At 34.4% G+C, this 15701-nt stretch overlaps 2 protein-coding genes across 2 annotated transcripts; both read right to left on the minus strand.

Moving 5' to 3' along the window:
* Positions 1 to 216: 216 nt before the first annotated feature.
* On the minus strand, positions 217 to 8729 carry LOC116105241 (E3 UFM1-protein ligase 1 homolog). The gene is given in 20 exon segments (XM_031391674.1): positions 217 to 579; positions 849 to 941; positions 1760 to 1822; positions 1919 to 1996; positions 2404 to 2467; positions 2569 to 2615; positions 3664 to 3729; positions 3846 to 3938; positions 4026 to 4094; positions 4177 to 4242; positions 4336 to 4490; positions 4576 to 4984; positions 5448 to 5504; positions 5587 to 5680; positions 6538 to 6641; positions 6757 to 6822; positions 7071 to 7118; positions 7278 to 7544; positions 7622 to 7933; positions 8484 to 8729. Coding segments are annotated over 20 exon segments (2463 nt in total). The 5' UTR covers positions 8658 to 8729; the 3' UTR covers positions 217 to 441.
* Positions 8730 to 10016: 1287 nt separating this feature from the next.
* LOC116105255 (ankyrin repeat-containing protein At5g02620) lies at positions 10017 to 13655 on the minus strand. The gene is made up of 4 exons (XM_031391700.1): positions 13232 to 13655; positions 12310 to 12886; positions 11810 to 12219; positions 10017 to 10964 (listed from the first exon to the last, which is right to left on the minus strand). Exons 2-4 carry the CDS (start codon positions 12626 to 12628, stop codon positions 10086 to 10088), a joined length of 1608 nt encoding a protein of 535 aa, XP_031247560.1. The 5' UTR covers positions 12629 to 12886; positions 13232 to 13655; the 3' UTR covers positions 10017 to 10085.
* Between the last annotated feature and the right edge of the window lie 2046 nt (positions 13656 to 15701).

Here is a 15701-nt window from a genome sequence, read left to right on the forward strand (position 1 = left end):
CAAAAATATTAAAACAAACAGACCCTTACAAATCTACTAGACCAAGATAATTATACAAATGTGATAAATACCTCTTTTGTGACTCAAGACCTCCTGGGTATAACTAACTCTAGCAGCTAAAAGGTTTCCACAAGAGAGAGGTCAAAAATTTATATTTAAGAAAACTCTCACGCCGACCATTCTCATGTATGGCGTAAATCTTATGTGCACTAATGATTACTTTGATTTTATATTCCATTGTTATAAAATAATAAAGCTGAAACAAAAACGAACACTCCATTTGGGATAAGCATTTATGCTTCTCTAGCTTCAAAGACAATCTAATATTTGCTTGTCTTATTAAAGAAACATTAGTTAGATGAGTTACTGTTACAGCCTAAACATCCGGACACATTGCTTGTATTTGCAACAAGGAGGAAAGTATAATATGGCCAGCCTCCTCTATGGAAAATTTTCTGATTTTATTTCCATGCCGGCTGAAGATTGCGAGGTGCCCAAAACCACGCCTTTCAGTTCTGGCATTAGATTTTCCAGAAGCTCTCTTTTACTCAAAATTCTATCAGATGAACAATCTTGCTCCTGAGCATTACAGAAACAGAATAGCACAATGAAACAATGCAATATCAATTTAAGCTAATCTCAAAATGTTATACATAGACTACTATGTATAATACCACATTTTTCTTTCCAGTTTCTATTCACCAATTACCAATATATATATATATATATACACACACACACACACACATACACACTAGAGCTTGATAAAATCTACTCAGAGCCAGAAAAACAAGGATCAATTTTAACAATTACAGACGAGAACATAGTGAAACACAAAATTTACTCACATCACCACTTGCTGCTGACATAAGTGCCAAAAGGGTTACTGTTGCAGATTGGTAATCCGTCAATATCCTATATGCTGAATCATCTAGTTTGTCCTGAATAATTGATGGAAAAGTTGGTTCAGAATAAGAAATGAAAGACAGCGTATAAAGAGAAACAGATAGTGCAAATTACTTAAGAGTATGCTAAGGGAAGAAGTTGTACGAATATCAAGTCCAATAACAGACTAACTGCTTTAAGTAAAATCATTTTATTGGTACTTTTGTTAGAATTTGCCATCAATGCATAGGATGTACCCTCTACACTAGCTAGATAGGGCTCCATGACACCTGATATGAACTTATCTGAGAAAACACAAGCTGAATTTTTTTTTATTTTTTTATTTTTTAATAACACAATATTCTGTCATATGTTTAGACTTTAGACTAAAGTATTTCAGTCCCCTCTTGACATATTCAACTTGCACCAGCTTCTAATAGCTCTTGTTATTTATCTTACACATATCCAAGCAAACTAACCCATTTTTTTTTTTTTTTTTTTCAATTTAGACAATGTTAAGTTGACAACCAATTGTATTTTTATTCCTTTCTATTCCACTGACAAAGAGATCAAGAATCTGCTCCAGCTGCTGGACAAGGGCATGAAGTTACACGATAGCTATCAGGGTATGCTACATAAATGCATAAGCATTTGCATTACATAGGATAAATGATACTGGTTAATAATCCTAAGTTCCAGAAAGTGGCTTCCAGAAGTGAAAAGGAAGCTGGCTTCATGCAACCAAATGAAATACCAATAAAGTGTCCCAGCCCTCATACACATGGGGAGAGAGCATGCTCTACTTCTTACTACCTCACAAAGAACAGTGAAGAAATTTATCCTACTTGAAATAACAATAAAGTACACGGCATACCTTCAATCGAGAAACAGCAACAGAAATGGCCCTTCCAGGGGCTTGAAGAGCTTTATTGTAAACCTATAAACAAGAAATTCAGGTCCCAAATTGCAAAAAAAAAAAAAAAAATTGTGTTTTTCTGTATCATTCAAATATTGAAAATCTACATTAACATACCTGTATATAAAGCAGTGATACAACTTTTGGCAGAAGTGAAATCGGGTCACTCTCAGTAGAAACTTGACATGTCAAATCCTGGCAATAAAATGATAAGAGAGGTAATGCATGTCAAAATTTTTACAGGTTGTAAGTGACTTCAACATCCCTAATCATCTATCAATTTTTCTTAAGCCAAACACAGGGAATACACTTTTCTATCTTCTCAATCCAGTCCAAAGCCTTATGAAAATATTTCCAAAAATAACAAATAGAATCAGAGCCTTGTACAGAATGGGCTAATGCAGAAATAAGTATAATGTACAGCACTAAGTTCTCATCTGTATTTTCAAGTTTTATCATGTACCAACTTAGAACATGTAATCTCATAACCAAGTTCATCAGTAGATAAAAACTTAAGGAGATAAGTATGCTGTGTAAATTACAAATCAAACTAATTTGTTTCATAAATAATTTTATGTTTACTTGGACAAAGGAAGACCCACCTTTCGATATGAATGCAACAGAGTTCTCTCCAATTTCTTGTCAAGCTTTTTCAAGGGTAACCCACTGAAAGATAGAACCACAATTAAAACCTGAGTACCATTTTGACGAAGAAAAAAAGTAACACAGAAGCCATAAACATGCTCATTAAAACAGCAGATTATTACCTCTCCTCTGCGATCTCTCTAAATGCACTTGTAAATGTTTCCACTTGCTGTCATATAGAGATTCAAAGTTAAAAGTTATCGCTGCATACGCAACATAATAATAAAAATAGAAACAAACTCTACAGTTAAATTATTGCAAGCTAAAACAAAATTTTCCTCTAAGTAGATAATTTTTAATGATTAGCAGCACACCACAGACCTCTTTTCAAGAGACATCTCTATTCTTAGGAGCACTCAAATAGAAAAAACTAACGTAAAACTTCAGATTCCAAATTAAGCACATTGTCGCTGACTACTTTACTAAATGTAACTGAAAAAACAAACCCCAACCAGTTCCAATTCCCTTTCATGTGATGTTAATAGGAAAATTTGGATTCTGCTGAAGTTCTCAACAGATAAATCCGCATAGTCAGTTACCAAAGTTCTGATTGCCAGTAATATTTAAACACAAAATGGAAAGGAAAGAAGCATAATCGTCAGCAACATCTCTCCATATGAAGTATTACGATAGATCTTTACACCTCATCCATCACCAATTTTTGAAGAAAAGAAATTAGGAAAAATCATCCTAAATTCCCATGTAATTCCTTCCAAAAGTGAAAAGCCTATGTCATGAGACATCCGGTCTGATATTGTTGACCATTGTCCAGATCCTACATCATACTTCCTCTTCCCCACTGTCTACCAAGTATCCCAATAAGCTATCCTTTCCCATAAAAAAAGTAACGAGAGAAAAAATAAAATAAAATCAATATAAAACCTCCACAATCACTAGCATAAAAAAAATCTGATATGATCTTTCCAAGAATTTCATGACTATTTTGCATTCCTAGTATACACAGGGTTGTGCACAACTTCTCCAGCGGTTTTGGCACTCAATTAAAACTTTTTGTGCTACCAATACTTTTAAACTTTAATTAAAGTGTTGGCATCCAATATTTAGTTAATCGAAGAGATAATACATAAAAAGAAAAGCCAAAGATAAAATTGTACTTTTCCACAAAATATAAAGCAGTAAAACTGTAAGAATTTTTTCTATTGACATAACTCCAACCAATCAAGACACCATGTTTCTGACCAAAAAAGAACACTGACCTTCCCTTCCAAAGATTCAAGGACATCAAGAGCCTTCTTTGAAAGTGATCCTGGAAAACTCTTGGCCTGCACAAACAAATGGGAGTGGGGGCAGAAAAATATTTGATCACCACCACCACTTTTGAAAGTATCATCATTTTCATAAATAACAAGGATAGAACAGGAAGTAAACTATTTCATACAAGAGCAGCTCTTTCTCCTGAACTTAGTGAAACAGATTCTGAATGTTGGGACTCCTCAACTTCAATACCATTCTTCAATTTATTGTGCATGTCCTACAATGAATGTGTTCCTATTATTGTTAGGCCCTATTTCAAATCATAATATATCTCAACTGAATGAAACCAAAGCATAAGTACTACCAAGTTAAGAAATAGGGTATCCACAATAGCAGCAGCAGTTGTTCTCAACAAGTGCCGATGCAATATAACCTGTAACCACAGAGTCTTGTTTTAACCATTTCATCAACATAATAACAACTTAATATATCAATCAAGTATAGGAAGAACTTACTGAAGTCGATTGGTCATCTTCAAACAAATCTAATGCCTTTTCATACAGCTGCATGTTTAAGAAAGACTGCCAACAGAAAAACACAGAAAGTATTGCCCAGTACGAAAAATCAGATAAGAGTTAAAATGCTGAATGCAAACAATATTTCTGACAGCTAACCTCATCAAGTCTCTTTTGCAAATTATCATGCAGGCGCTTGATTCTCTCTGCATTTTCAGTAAACAATGCCTTTCTTCTTTCCTTCAAACGACTGATTAGCATAGGTCTCATATGGTTTGCTAAAGGCTGAAGAATTGTCTGGGGATCATCTATTCCTGCCAAATCAGAAAATTGCATCACTCAAATTGGATATAAATTAAATACCAGTTGCCAAACAGATAAAATAAAAGATCAGCAGACCTTGTTCTTCAAAATCAGGATTCAGCATCATAATCTTTTGCATTACCCACTCTTCTGAAGGAACATTAAGATTGCTCTCTTGCACTTTCACTAAGTCTTTCTTAGCTCCTGATTTAGTATCTGACACTTGTAATGAAGATGTATCCTTGCCTCTCCTCTGGTTTTTCTTAGATTTTGTAGGGATGTAATCCTGGTCATCTTTACCACTTTCAGCTGCAGCTGATTTTGCATTGCCAGAAGATTTTCCCTTTTTCTTCTTTGATCCTTTCTTCACTGCATTTTTGTGACCACTCTCACCACTAGTTTCATTTGACTCAGTAGATTTGCTTGAATCATCACTCGGCATGATACCAGAAGACCCTAAAAAACTGAAAGCTTCCATCTCTTTTTCCAAGCGATCATAGACGTCCTAACATTGAAGTGGCATGAAGATGAAGCCAGCAGAATTTAATGACATACACATACACAAACCAGCAGAAATGCTAAGAGATAGTGAGACAGGTGCTTTTTAAGTTCTTGGGCTTCCAGGTACAGTTAAGAAAAGCAACCTATCCAGAACTAGGGAAATAATAGATAAAGAAAAGATGGGGTCTCAAAAGCTTAAACAACAGCAACCCGACCATAGCAAGACCAGAAAATTCCAACTTTTTTTTAATGTTTACTTGAAGAAAAACAAGTAAATAAAAGTTATATTGCTTTCCACAAAATTGTGTAGTTCAAACTAAAGGGTGCCATTAGAATAGGGCAGTTTGTCAAAACGAAGTAAAACCTTTCATGCAGAAACCTCAGCTGTGATATGTAAAACAGCAAAAGAGTAAAAGAAAATAACTATCACTAGCTGAACTCAAATGAGCTTCTTCAAATATCTATACCTTGACAAAAGTATTGCTAAATACATAGACTTCACCCAGGATGAGCACTTTATTAGCCTGCTAAATGACACAGAATCAGTGCATAATAAATCAATGTATTAAATGCATGAAAAAATTGCAACACAGTAACTTATTATACCTTGAGGGCTGATTGAACAGATGGACAAAGAGACAAAATCTTAGATGCATCTTGCAGTCCAAAGGATGGGGGTAATACAGAAAGAGAATCAATCCTGCATTAATCCATCCAATTATATTAGAAAAGAAAGAAACAAAATGAATTACATCCAAGAACCTTTCCATAAGTTTCCTTCCATATCTATCTCTGTTACTGTACAAGACATGCAATTTAGTGCATATGAATTCCACTAGATAGAAACGGACAAAAACTATGAGCCCAATATTTTTCCCTTAGCCATTACCAAGAAAATAACTATGAAGAAAATACAGTGGCCACTATTACCAAAGGTGATGAAATTCTAACTTAGAAAAGCACAAATGAGGGAGAGGAGTAGAAGTAATTGAAAAATAAGTTAAATGTCATAGCATAATCAAAATGAAGAAAATTGTATAAGAACTTACATGAGATCTTGATCATCAACAAATCAAAACATATAAGTTTATACGAAAAGTTCATTAGATACAGCTTCTTTATGTAGCGCATATAAAAATAGAACTTTTATCAAAACATTTTGGTTGTTTGATTGTGTAAATGTAAATTATTTTTCTAGTAATATACTACCAAAACTGGTTTTATAATAAAGAATAGATAAAGTAGAATTTCTGAACGAGATGAGGATACCTTTGACATTTCAAAGTTTAAAAGGGCTAAAAAAAAAACTTATTGAAAAAGCCCAAATTTTAAGCTTCTTCCAGTAAACATAAAACAACTTTTTTAATCACCCATTAGATCTTCATAAGTTGCAATTAAACAACAAAAAGGAATGGAAAGCTTTTCTAGCTAATATATAAGCTGTAACTACTGGGCAAAAAATATGATCACAATGCTAAGATAAAATTACCATAGGCTTGAAAAAGGAACAAGAGAAAGAGAAAGAAAAGAAATGTAACTCTTGCTTTTAGTGCTTACCAGCTACCCCGCTCAACAGCATCCTCTGTAGTAGAATCCAACATCTCAATCATTGATGGGTGAACAAATACTGTAACTAAAGGTGTACCTTCAGGATACCTGGACTAAATTGGAGTGACACAGCAACAATTTCAGTTAGATAAAAACCAGAGAAGATCCTCCAAAGAAATTTTATGACATTAGAAATTCACTCCAAAACCCAGCAATGCAATAAAATACCTGCAAGAACTGAACAGGCTGGGAAATTCCAAGTTTGTTCAGAGCTTCGTAGCTGATAAAAGAATTCTGTAGAAAATAAAAGAAACACCAAGAAAATAGGATATACCACTATTTTAAGGAATTAATTTTCTCAGACACCCATAACATAAAACATTATGAAAAGAAGAAGAAATCTGCGAATCATAAATGAAAAGTAAGAAATGCATCATATGCACTCAACAAATTTAGAAAATCGAAACATTTACAAAACAATATTAAATTTGAAACATAGGCATCTGAACATCAGAAGATTTAAGAGATATTTAGCTCCGAACCTGTGAAAAGAAAGAATCTACTCATTCCTTTTGAGCAATAGCAAAGACCTGTTGCAAAAATTGCCTCCAATGTTAACAACAACAACTAATCATAGCTATAACTGGAATGGGCTTCAAAAGAACCTGAAACCATAACACCCCCTCCACCCCCCCATAGGACATAATCTAACACATCCACAATATTGATTTAGAAATTATGTCACCTACACTTGGAGTCCAATGAGCTCCTGCACGAAGTGATCCAAGGACCTCGCCTTCCTTGACCACCCCATTAAACAGAGACTGAAAAAATGAACCTTCAACAGCCACACCAGTAGATCCATCCATTTCTTGCAAAAGCTTCTGTAAGGTGCTCCACAATGCTGACAAATTTGTTGGAACTGTGATTCCCCTTGCAGCACCACGAACCATGGCACGAACACGTGCAACATAGGCTGGAGTATACAACTGTCCACCTTCAAGCCTACCTTTCACCTAAAAGTCAAAATAAATCACCATATAAATTTGCATTTGCTACCCTAAAGTTGCATGTAATTTATAAAATAAGCTACCAGTGACCCAAGACGAGGCTCCAACATTGATGCCACCAACTCAGAGCCGACTTGTAACTGCGCAGCCAGTTCTGCCAAAGCAAGTTGACTACACTCTTGAAGCCTCTCATTGATTTCTTCAGCTACAATGTCCCAATATGATTGAGATATTATTTCCCCTTGAATTAACATGAGCTCCGGATCACCAGAAACAACTTGTTCTGCTTGCTTCTCAACATGGTATAAATCAACACTGGTAGTGTCCGCAAGATCAATCAAAGAAACACGCCCTAATTTCTTGACCTCTGTCACAATTTCATTCCTCAATTGTTCCTATAATGCCACATATAATCATCACAATCAAAGTATTCCAAGCAACAAATTATATAGGATAAAATTGATCCTTGTACTCCACAGAAACCAATGTACCAAAAGTAAATATTTAACATTCTCAATCCCGAATAATCTGTTTGATCACAACATATTTGGATATAATATCATTTACAAATTATAAGAATATCTACACATGCATTACCCTGCAATTATCTACCATCTATAAGCATTTCTGCTTGCATTTTATCAAATATAAAGTAAACATTTGACGATAAATAATGAAATCATTTTGATTTGTCTTGATTACAAAAACAAGTCTTTGTATTATATCATCAAAACCAAATTAAACTTCAACAACAGTCACATGCATACTTATGTACCAGATTCAAAGTTAACATTTCACCAAAAACCGCTAATAATTTGGACATATCATGAATAATAGCCTATTCTAAACTAAATCCGGTCAATGTCAGCAATTCGGCTTCAGTTAAGTAAATATATACTGTTATCGAGAAACAAACAGAGATAAAACCGAGATAGAGATGTTTACAGGAGTTATGTATTCTTTTCCAGAGACGGTGTGGAGAAGGTCGAAATCGATGATGTGAAGCTCGTGAAGCTTTTGAACTAATTCGACGACGTTTCTCTCCGATAATCGGATGCTGGATTTTGCTTGTTGAGCAGACTCGAATTGTCTCTGCAGTTCCAGCAATTCATCGTCCATCGTTCTTTCTTTCGATCACACACAACTGTGTTACTCGAAGAAAATAAAACTCGTTTCTTGTATTTTTATTTTTTATTTTTTATTTATATGCTTCAATTTTAGTTTAATTACAAATTTGACTTGTATTTATGATAAATGTTTTTGTGCACGTTACACAAATTTGACTTACAATATTTGCTGATTAATTAAAATTAAAATATATAAATAATTACTAATATATAGGGAATAGATAGTATCCCCGGGCTATAGATGAGCCCTCCTTTTTTTTTTTTTTTTTTAATTTCAGAGTGTTAAAATCAGTTACATATACTTTAATTAATCTTTTGAGATCTGAAACTTTCGACCGGTAAAAGCTTCAGTGATCACTCCTATTGGCAATCGGAAAACTCAACTCGAAACACTATGTTAGATACTTCTCTGTTTAAAATTGTCGATTGAAAATACCCAAAAGGTATGGCCGAAATACTCTATTAATTCAACAGTTTACACATGGTTAATTTATTTTAGAATAAAAGAAAATAAAAAATAAAATTTTAATTATATAAAAGATATCAAAATAGGGAGAATGGGAGATACCAACTTTGGGATTAAATCCAGAATTTTCATTCTCGTTGGAAATTATATAGACTTAAAGATCAAAACATCCAGCATGGTAGAAACTTTCTCTAAAAATTATCAACTTAATAATTTGGTGATGATATCATCAATTAAAAGATAGGAAATTATAAAATCTCATTAAAACAACTTTTACCATTTAATTCCTTGTTTTGTTTGTTAAGTAATGTTAACTACTGTTATCTTAATGTCTTCCTCACCCATTGTTTGGTTCTAGAGATTCTGATTTTGAGGACCATAAAAGGCCACATGCTCCATCAATATTTGTCTTGTTCTACAAAGCTAAGTCCTTGTTGGAAGAGCATTTTATTAGTGGTTTTGGTTTCAGGCAAGGCAATTGGTCATGCTGTGTATTCCTATACAGAGGCATTCCCATGATAAATTACACATGGGTGGTCAAGTAGCTCCATTTATGCTGGTTGATTCCTTAAAAATTTCACCGAAATGGGCCACCAAACCCATGCATAAATGCTTTGTAGCACATCAATGTTATATTTTGTCTGCAGTTTGTTGTCATCTGCAAGTGCCAGGACAGTTTATTTGGTTGCTTCCTAGTTATATTAGCTTTAATCATTGTCCATTTGCTCTTCTACATGGCAACCACAGGATGTGTCATCCAAGGAATATTGATCAGAATCCTTCTTCCTTTTCTATGCTTAAGAAAGTTTGACGTTTAGTGTTTAGACAGCATGCACATCAACTAAGATAACCTAAATTTCTCCATGATAAAAACTGCGAACTATGTAAAAAAATATACATTTAGCAGTTAAACTTTACGCTGTATGTTAAAAAAGGATGAGGCGTAGGAAAATGTTAAATTGCATACATTTTCTTATACTCATTATTTAGAATCTCAGTATCTGAGATGACTGACATTGACATGGACCTTGACCTGCTGTTCAAGGAAGATCTCCGAATACTCCTCATGTTTGAGTCTTCAATCCTATGCCTAATTACCCAATAACACATAGTACCCAATGTAGCAGCCATTATAACAGCTCCTACTATTGTCACTCCGATTGCCAGCCATTTATTTTGGTCCCCCACCACGATAAATGACATTGCTAAGTACGCCACTGAAACAAGCACACAAGCCAACCACATCACCTTGTTAATAATTGCCATCAACTTCTTCTTTGCTTTGCTCTCTATTACTACAACTGAGGTTTGCACCACCACAACTGCCAATGAAATGAAGAGAGCAATGGAATCAAAAATGAAGAAGATTACAAACGCTGGTTTTGGTGCAACATTTGCTTCCCCAAGTGAGACCCCAGGAGACAGTTTATCATTGTCATCAACATACTGTCCTGGGATTTGGAAAATGGCTGCAAATGCAACTGTGGCTATAAGGACCGCAACAACTGTCGTGGAGTTTATTGCATTATTTAGACCTTCAATATGCATTTTTCTGACATGTTTGGCAATGCCTTGCACACGTTTTCTCGTTTGGCGGGTGTGTTCTAGTTGGTAGTGGACTTCATGCTTTATGTCGCTCACAGTTTGTTTCAACTCGCGAGCTGGATTTTTCGGCTGAGTTTTCATGTTTCTGGCACTTTCAACTCCATGATCCCTCAAGATGTCTGCGATGTCTTTTTGGGCAGTTTTCTCAGCAGTGTCTAGGGCAGTTTCATTGCTCCTGTTAATTAATTTTGTATCAGTTTCGGTTTTTGTCAGTATCAGCTTCACAATCTGCACAAACAGAATATAGATTGTTATTGTTAGTTTTGCCTCTCGTCTGACATTTTCTATGGTAAAAGTATAGTAATCTTCTTCAGTTTTGACAAATAAAATCAAGCAATGAATCATAATTTCCCAGAACAATCAATAGATTGAGTGCTAAATTCATCAAATTGTAGAAGTATATCTTTGAAAGTTGTTGTAACTGCAAAACCAATAACATTTTAGACGCTGATGTATACATTAGCCACCACTCTTTTAATATAATCCACAAGAAAATTCGATACATATATTGTTGTGTAATCAGAATTCATATGGTGATTTCTGTTTTCAATTAGACGTACAGTTAAGCAATTATTTCATCTGCACTAAACATTTGCCAAATCGACCACCATAATCTGAAATCCTTACATTTCTCACCATGATAGTAGCAGGGACTAGGTTGATATAAAATCTATAATTTTTAAGGACAAACGAAAAATGGGTTTAATGTTAATCTCTTCCTTTTAGGAAACTTGGTAAGCAACTTTTCCAGAAAGAGGGTGTTCTCAACAATTGAGTATACAAAAGTATGCAAGGAATTTGAAAATTCGCAGACTGACATGAGGATTAGAATAGTGCTACCCACATCATTCTGCCCTAATTCAAAATAACTAGAAACTAGCATTTTTTATTGTGTCAATACTCCTCAGCGTGATAGCTGAAAGTGAAATTCAACAGTAATTTCTATGAAGCTTTCAGCCCAATCAATGCAAGAGAAATTCTGAGTGAAATGGTGAACTATAATCTATAAAAGAAGCATTAAATTTTTTATGTTGTTGATCAATCTATAAGGTAGAAGAAAATGGGTAATTTACCTCAGCTCTACCCTTTCGGGTTGCTATATGCAATGGTGAGTTGCCTTTAGTATCAACCATGTTTACAGATGAAGGCTCTGCCTTAATCAACTCCTCCACCACCTCAATATTCTGTCCTTTCACTGCCATGTGAAGTGCAGTTTGCCCCTTTTTATCAGTCCGTGTTGCAATCCCAGGATCCGCCGCTGAAAGAGCCTTCAAAACCTCCAAATGTCCATTCCTTGCTGCTGAATGCAGGGCTGTTTTCCCATTACTTCTCGCTATTGTTGCAAGGCTACTTCCCGCATCCAACAAAAAGTTGACAACCTCTGTATGCCCTTGCATTGCGGCAGTGTGCAAAGCTGTTGTGTTTGATAAATCAACAGTCATGGCCAATTCAGGATGAGCCTCCAGTAGGACTTTCAATATCTCTACAACAAGGCAAACACAAACTCATTTTAATCACTGGAAAAGAAATTGCCACAATGACAAAAAAAAAAATGCTTGTATTGAGAAAATACCCAAATCTCCTTGTTTGGCAGCAATGTGGAATGCATCAAATCCATTTCTAGCTCTGGTTCCAGCATCAGCAAGATCGTAATACTTGATCAACTCGCGAACCACATCAACATAACCATAATCCGCAGCAACATAAAGAGCTGTTTCACCAGAGCTGTTTTCTTTTGCCAACAATTCCTTCAATTCAGCTTCCCTAGTATTAGTTATAATTTCTGTAATTGCAGCTAGATTTCCTGCTCTTGCCGCCGAATGCAAGTTTGTATCGTCACGTTTTCCTGTTAACTGTTTAGTCATCTTTTTCCTAACTTTTGGTGCCTCCATTGTACTAACTACTAAAAAGGCTTTTTTTCTTAGCTATTTCAAATCAATAAATAAATACTATCTTTCTTTTCCTCCTCCTAGCAGGAACCCAGATCAAAATCGTTTATTTCAATCCAACAATATATTATTATTTACCAAAATCAGTTTAAAAAAATGACGATTTAAACTGTTTTTGATCTCACTGAGGACTAAATTTTGCTATTCATTTTCTGCCTCCCATGTCTTGTTCCCTAGTCTCTTGCATCCCAAACTGTTGACCTGTTCACAAAAAGAATCAAACCTGGTCAACTTTACATCTTTTTTCTAACATTTCCAACCAATAATTTCCATGATCAATCCACTTTTTCCTCCATTATTACCAATGAAAACAACTCTAGTGATTCATCCAAAACATGAAAAGAAACAACCAATAGCTTCTGATCAATGAAAATGCTAATAGAAAACATTAAAACAAACAACCCCACAAAAGCATAGCAAACGAAATAATGTGTTTTCTCCATTGCGATCATTGAAAAACTCTGTTTCTTTTTTTTCTCAATGACAAGAAGATCGAATAAAGAATCAAAACAAAATGTGTAAGATAAACATGGCGATATTTATTACCTGGGTTTGAAAGCGGCAACTTTTATTCTCCTCCATGAAACAGAAATGAATCCATATAATTAAGGAACCAGCACAATAAGGTTAACAAAAGAAAACAAAAACAACCTTAATGGATTCTGAAACAAAATCTAGAAAAGTTTACTGTGGTCCATTTTTGAAGGGTTAAAGAAGAAGAATGGAATATATAAGTGGAGGTTCAAAAACATTAAAACGCACATGTACGCAACAGCAAACTATGTATGAATATAAGATCAAAGCCAGAAGCTCTACACAAAAAGCCAAGCTTAAACCTACAAAAGAAGAGACTTTTGTAAAGGCTGTGATGATGACAACCTTGGGCTGAATTAATATTTTTCCTTCTCTGAGAATCAAAAGAACAATTAAGTTAAAGGAGATAAAGAAAAAAATGAAATTAAATGGCAAAAGAGAAGCAGAACCTGAGGCATTATGGGTTATGAAACCAACCGAAATAACAGAACCACGCGCCTATTGCCTTTGCTTGACCTGACAGTTTACTACATCTCTTATTTGCTATTTTTGTATACGATAGGTTTTTCTCTTTACATTTAATTAGAAATTTTAATGCAAAATTCCCACTCTTCTTTCTTAATTAGAACAATAATAATCTTAAAAATTCTCAAATTTTAAATTTTAAAAATCCATTAAGAAAAAGGAGGGCTAATACGATTAAGATTTCTTATATTTAATTGTAAATAACGTGAATATAAGATTTATTGAAAATGTTCAGGATAAGAAAAATGTCCGTGGACATCACGCGTGTTGATGTGCGTGGAGATATGATAATGTTAAAATAAATAAAAGAAAATGAAAGAAAATAGGTGGTGGCACAAGGAGCCATAGATTAGCCCGGCCATAAATAATGGGACACAGCTACAATAAATTAACCATCAGGTAACAGTATAAAAGCTAACTCAGATTTCTCTTCCTCACTCGCATCCACTAAACACATAACCAATCATGCATCTGATGTTGGCCCATCACCCAATCTACACCATCTGATCCCATCATTTTAAGTGAGTGACATTTTGTAAGGACCCATCATGTTAATTAGTGGGGCCAGTAGAGTGATGGGGCCACACCTTAAGATGAAATTTATTCAAAATCCATTGACTTAATTACAGTAACACCATATTAGATTACCCTCTTTAATCATAAAAATGATCGAAAATTTACACGATTATCTTATATTCTCTTTTACCTTTTTATCATGGGACGGCCTAGTGGTCACATTTAGTGATTTAGACAGTAAATGCCACCTTTGGTTAATGGGTTCCATCATTTAACCACTTTTCTTTTCACACTATTTCAATTTATTTCTAATGTGAAAGGATTATAGTATAAATCAAGGATATAGGCTTTGGAGAGTGACAGATTCGTGTAAAATGATTAATATAAAAATTATAATAATGTCAATTTGGCTTCAAAATGTTTCTTCAAGTAAAATCATGACACCGATGAAAGTGATATATGTTTGGCTCATAACAAAACAGAGGCTGGCTAAGCAACAAGAAGAAGAAGGGACCCAGCAGACTCGTGGTTGGGGTCCACGCGTGTAGACTGCGAGTATGTTTTGGACGGACATGAGAATGCCCACGTTGCATTCCACTTCCTGACAAATAAGGTATCCACGCGCTTTTTTAAATGTTAAAACACGCGCTTCTTAACGAGGTGTGAGCGCCGACAAGAACTGAGAACTGCATATGAGTTTTATCCGATTAACGGAAACCGAGAGATCCCAACGATCGACCAAAACTAAAAAGATTTCCTTAATTTTAGGTTATTGCCTCAATTTTCGCTCATAATAAAAAAATAATAATAATAAATCTCTAATTAAATTCCATTTTAATTATTGCTTAATTTTTTTATGATAGAATAATTCACGGGTTCATTGCATACATGAATCTGGTCTTGTCATTGACTTCGAGACAACAAATATATGATTAGATAGAAAAAAGAAAAAGAAAAATCAGCATTTCCTTTTGTAAAGTAAATGTGATGAAGAGTCAAATATTTGGTTGTGATAGTGAAATTAAATGGTTTTAAATTGGCAGGTAAGAATCAACTCATCAGTAAAGCCGATAATATCATGTTGTAATGTCAACACAAAATGTGAATGAAATAATCAACTCACAGAATAAAAAAAAACACATTCAAATTGTTTTTAACGTTGATGCCCAGATGCTCAGAGCTACATGACGCCAACAGCACTATGTACACCTTACGACACTTTTTAATAGAGCGTTGATTTTAGAATATTTTATATAATCTTTTTTTTTTGGGTGCTATTTTTAATTTATTCTTTGGAAATTTATTCTTGAAAACATGCACCAACCATGTTTTCTTAACGTTTCCTCTAATAAATATATGTGAATCCCAAGAGATTAGGATGACGGTCAAAGAAGTTTGCTATTTTCCTTAAATTATTGGATTCAAACTTTGGGATTATCTA

Source organism: Pistacia vera, unplaced genomic scaffold, assembly GCF_008641045.1.
Source record: "Pistacia vera cultivar Batoury unplaced genomic scaffold, PisVer_v2 Contig496, whole genome shotgun sequence".
NCBI classification, from domain to species: Eukaryota; Viridiplantae; Streptophyta; class Magnoliopsida; order Sapindales; family Anacardiaceae; genus Pistacia; species Pistacia vera.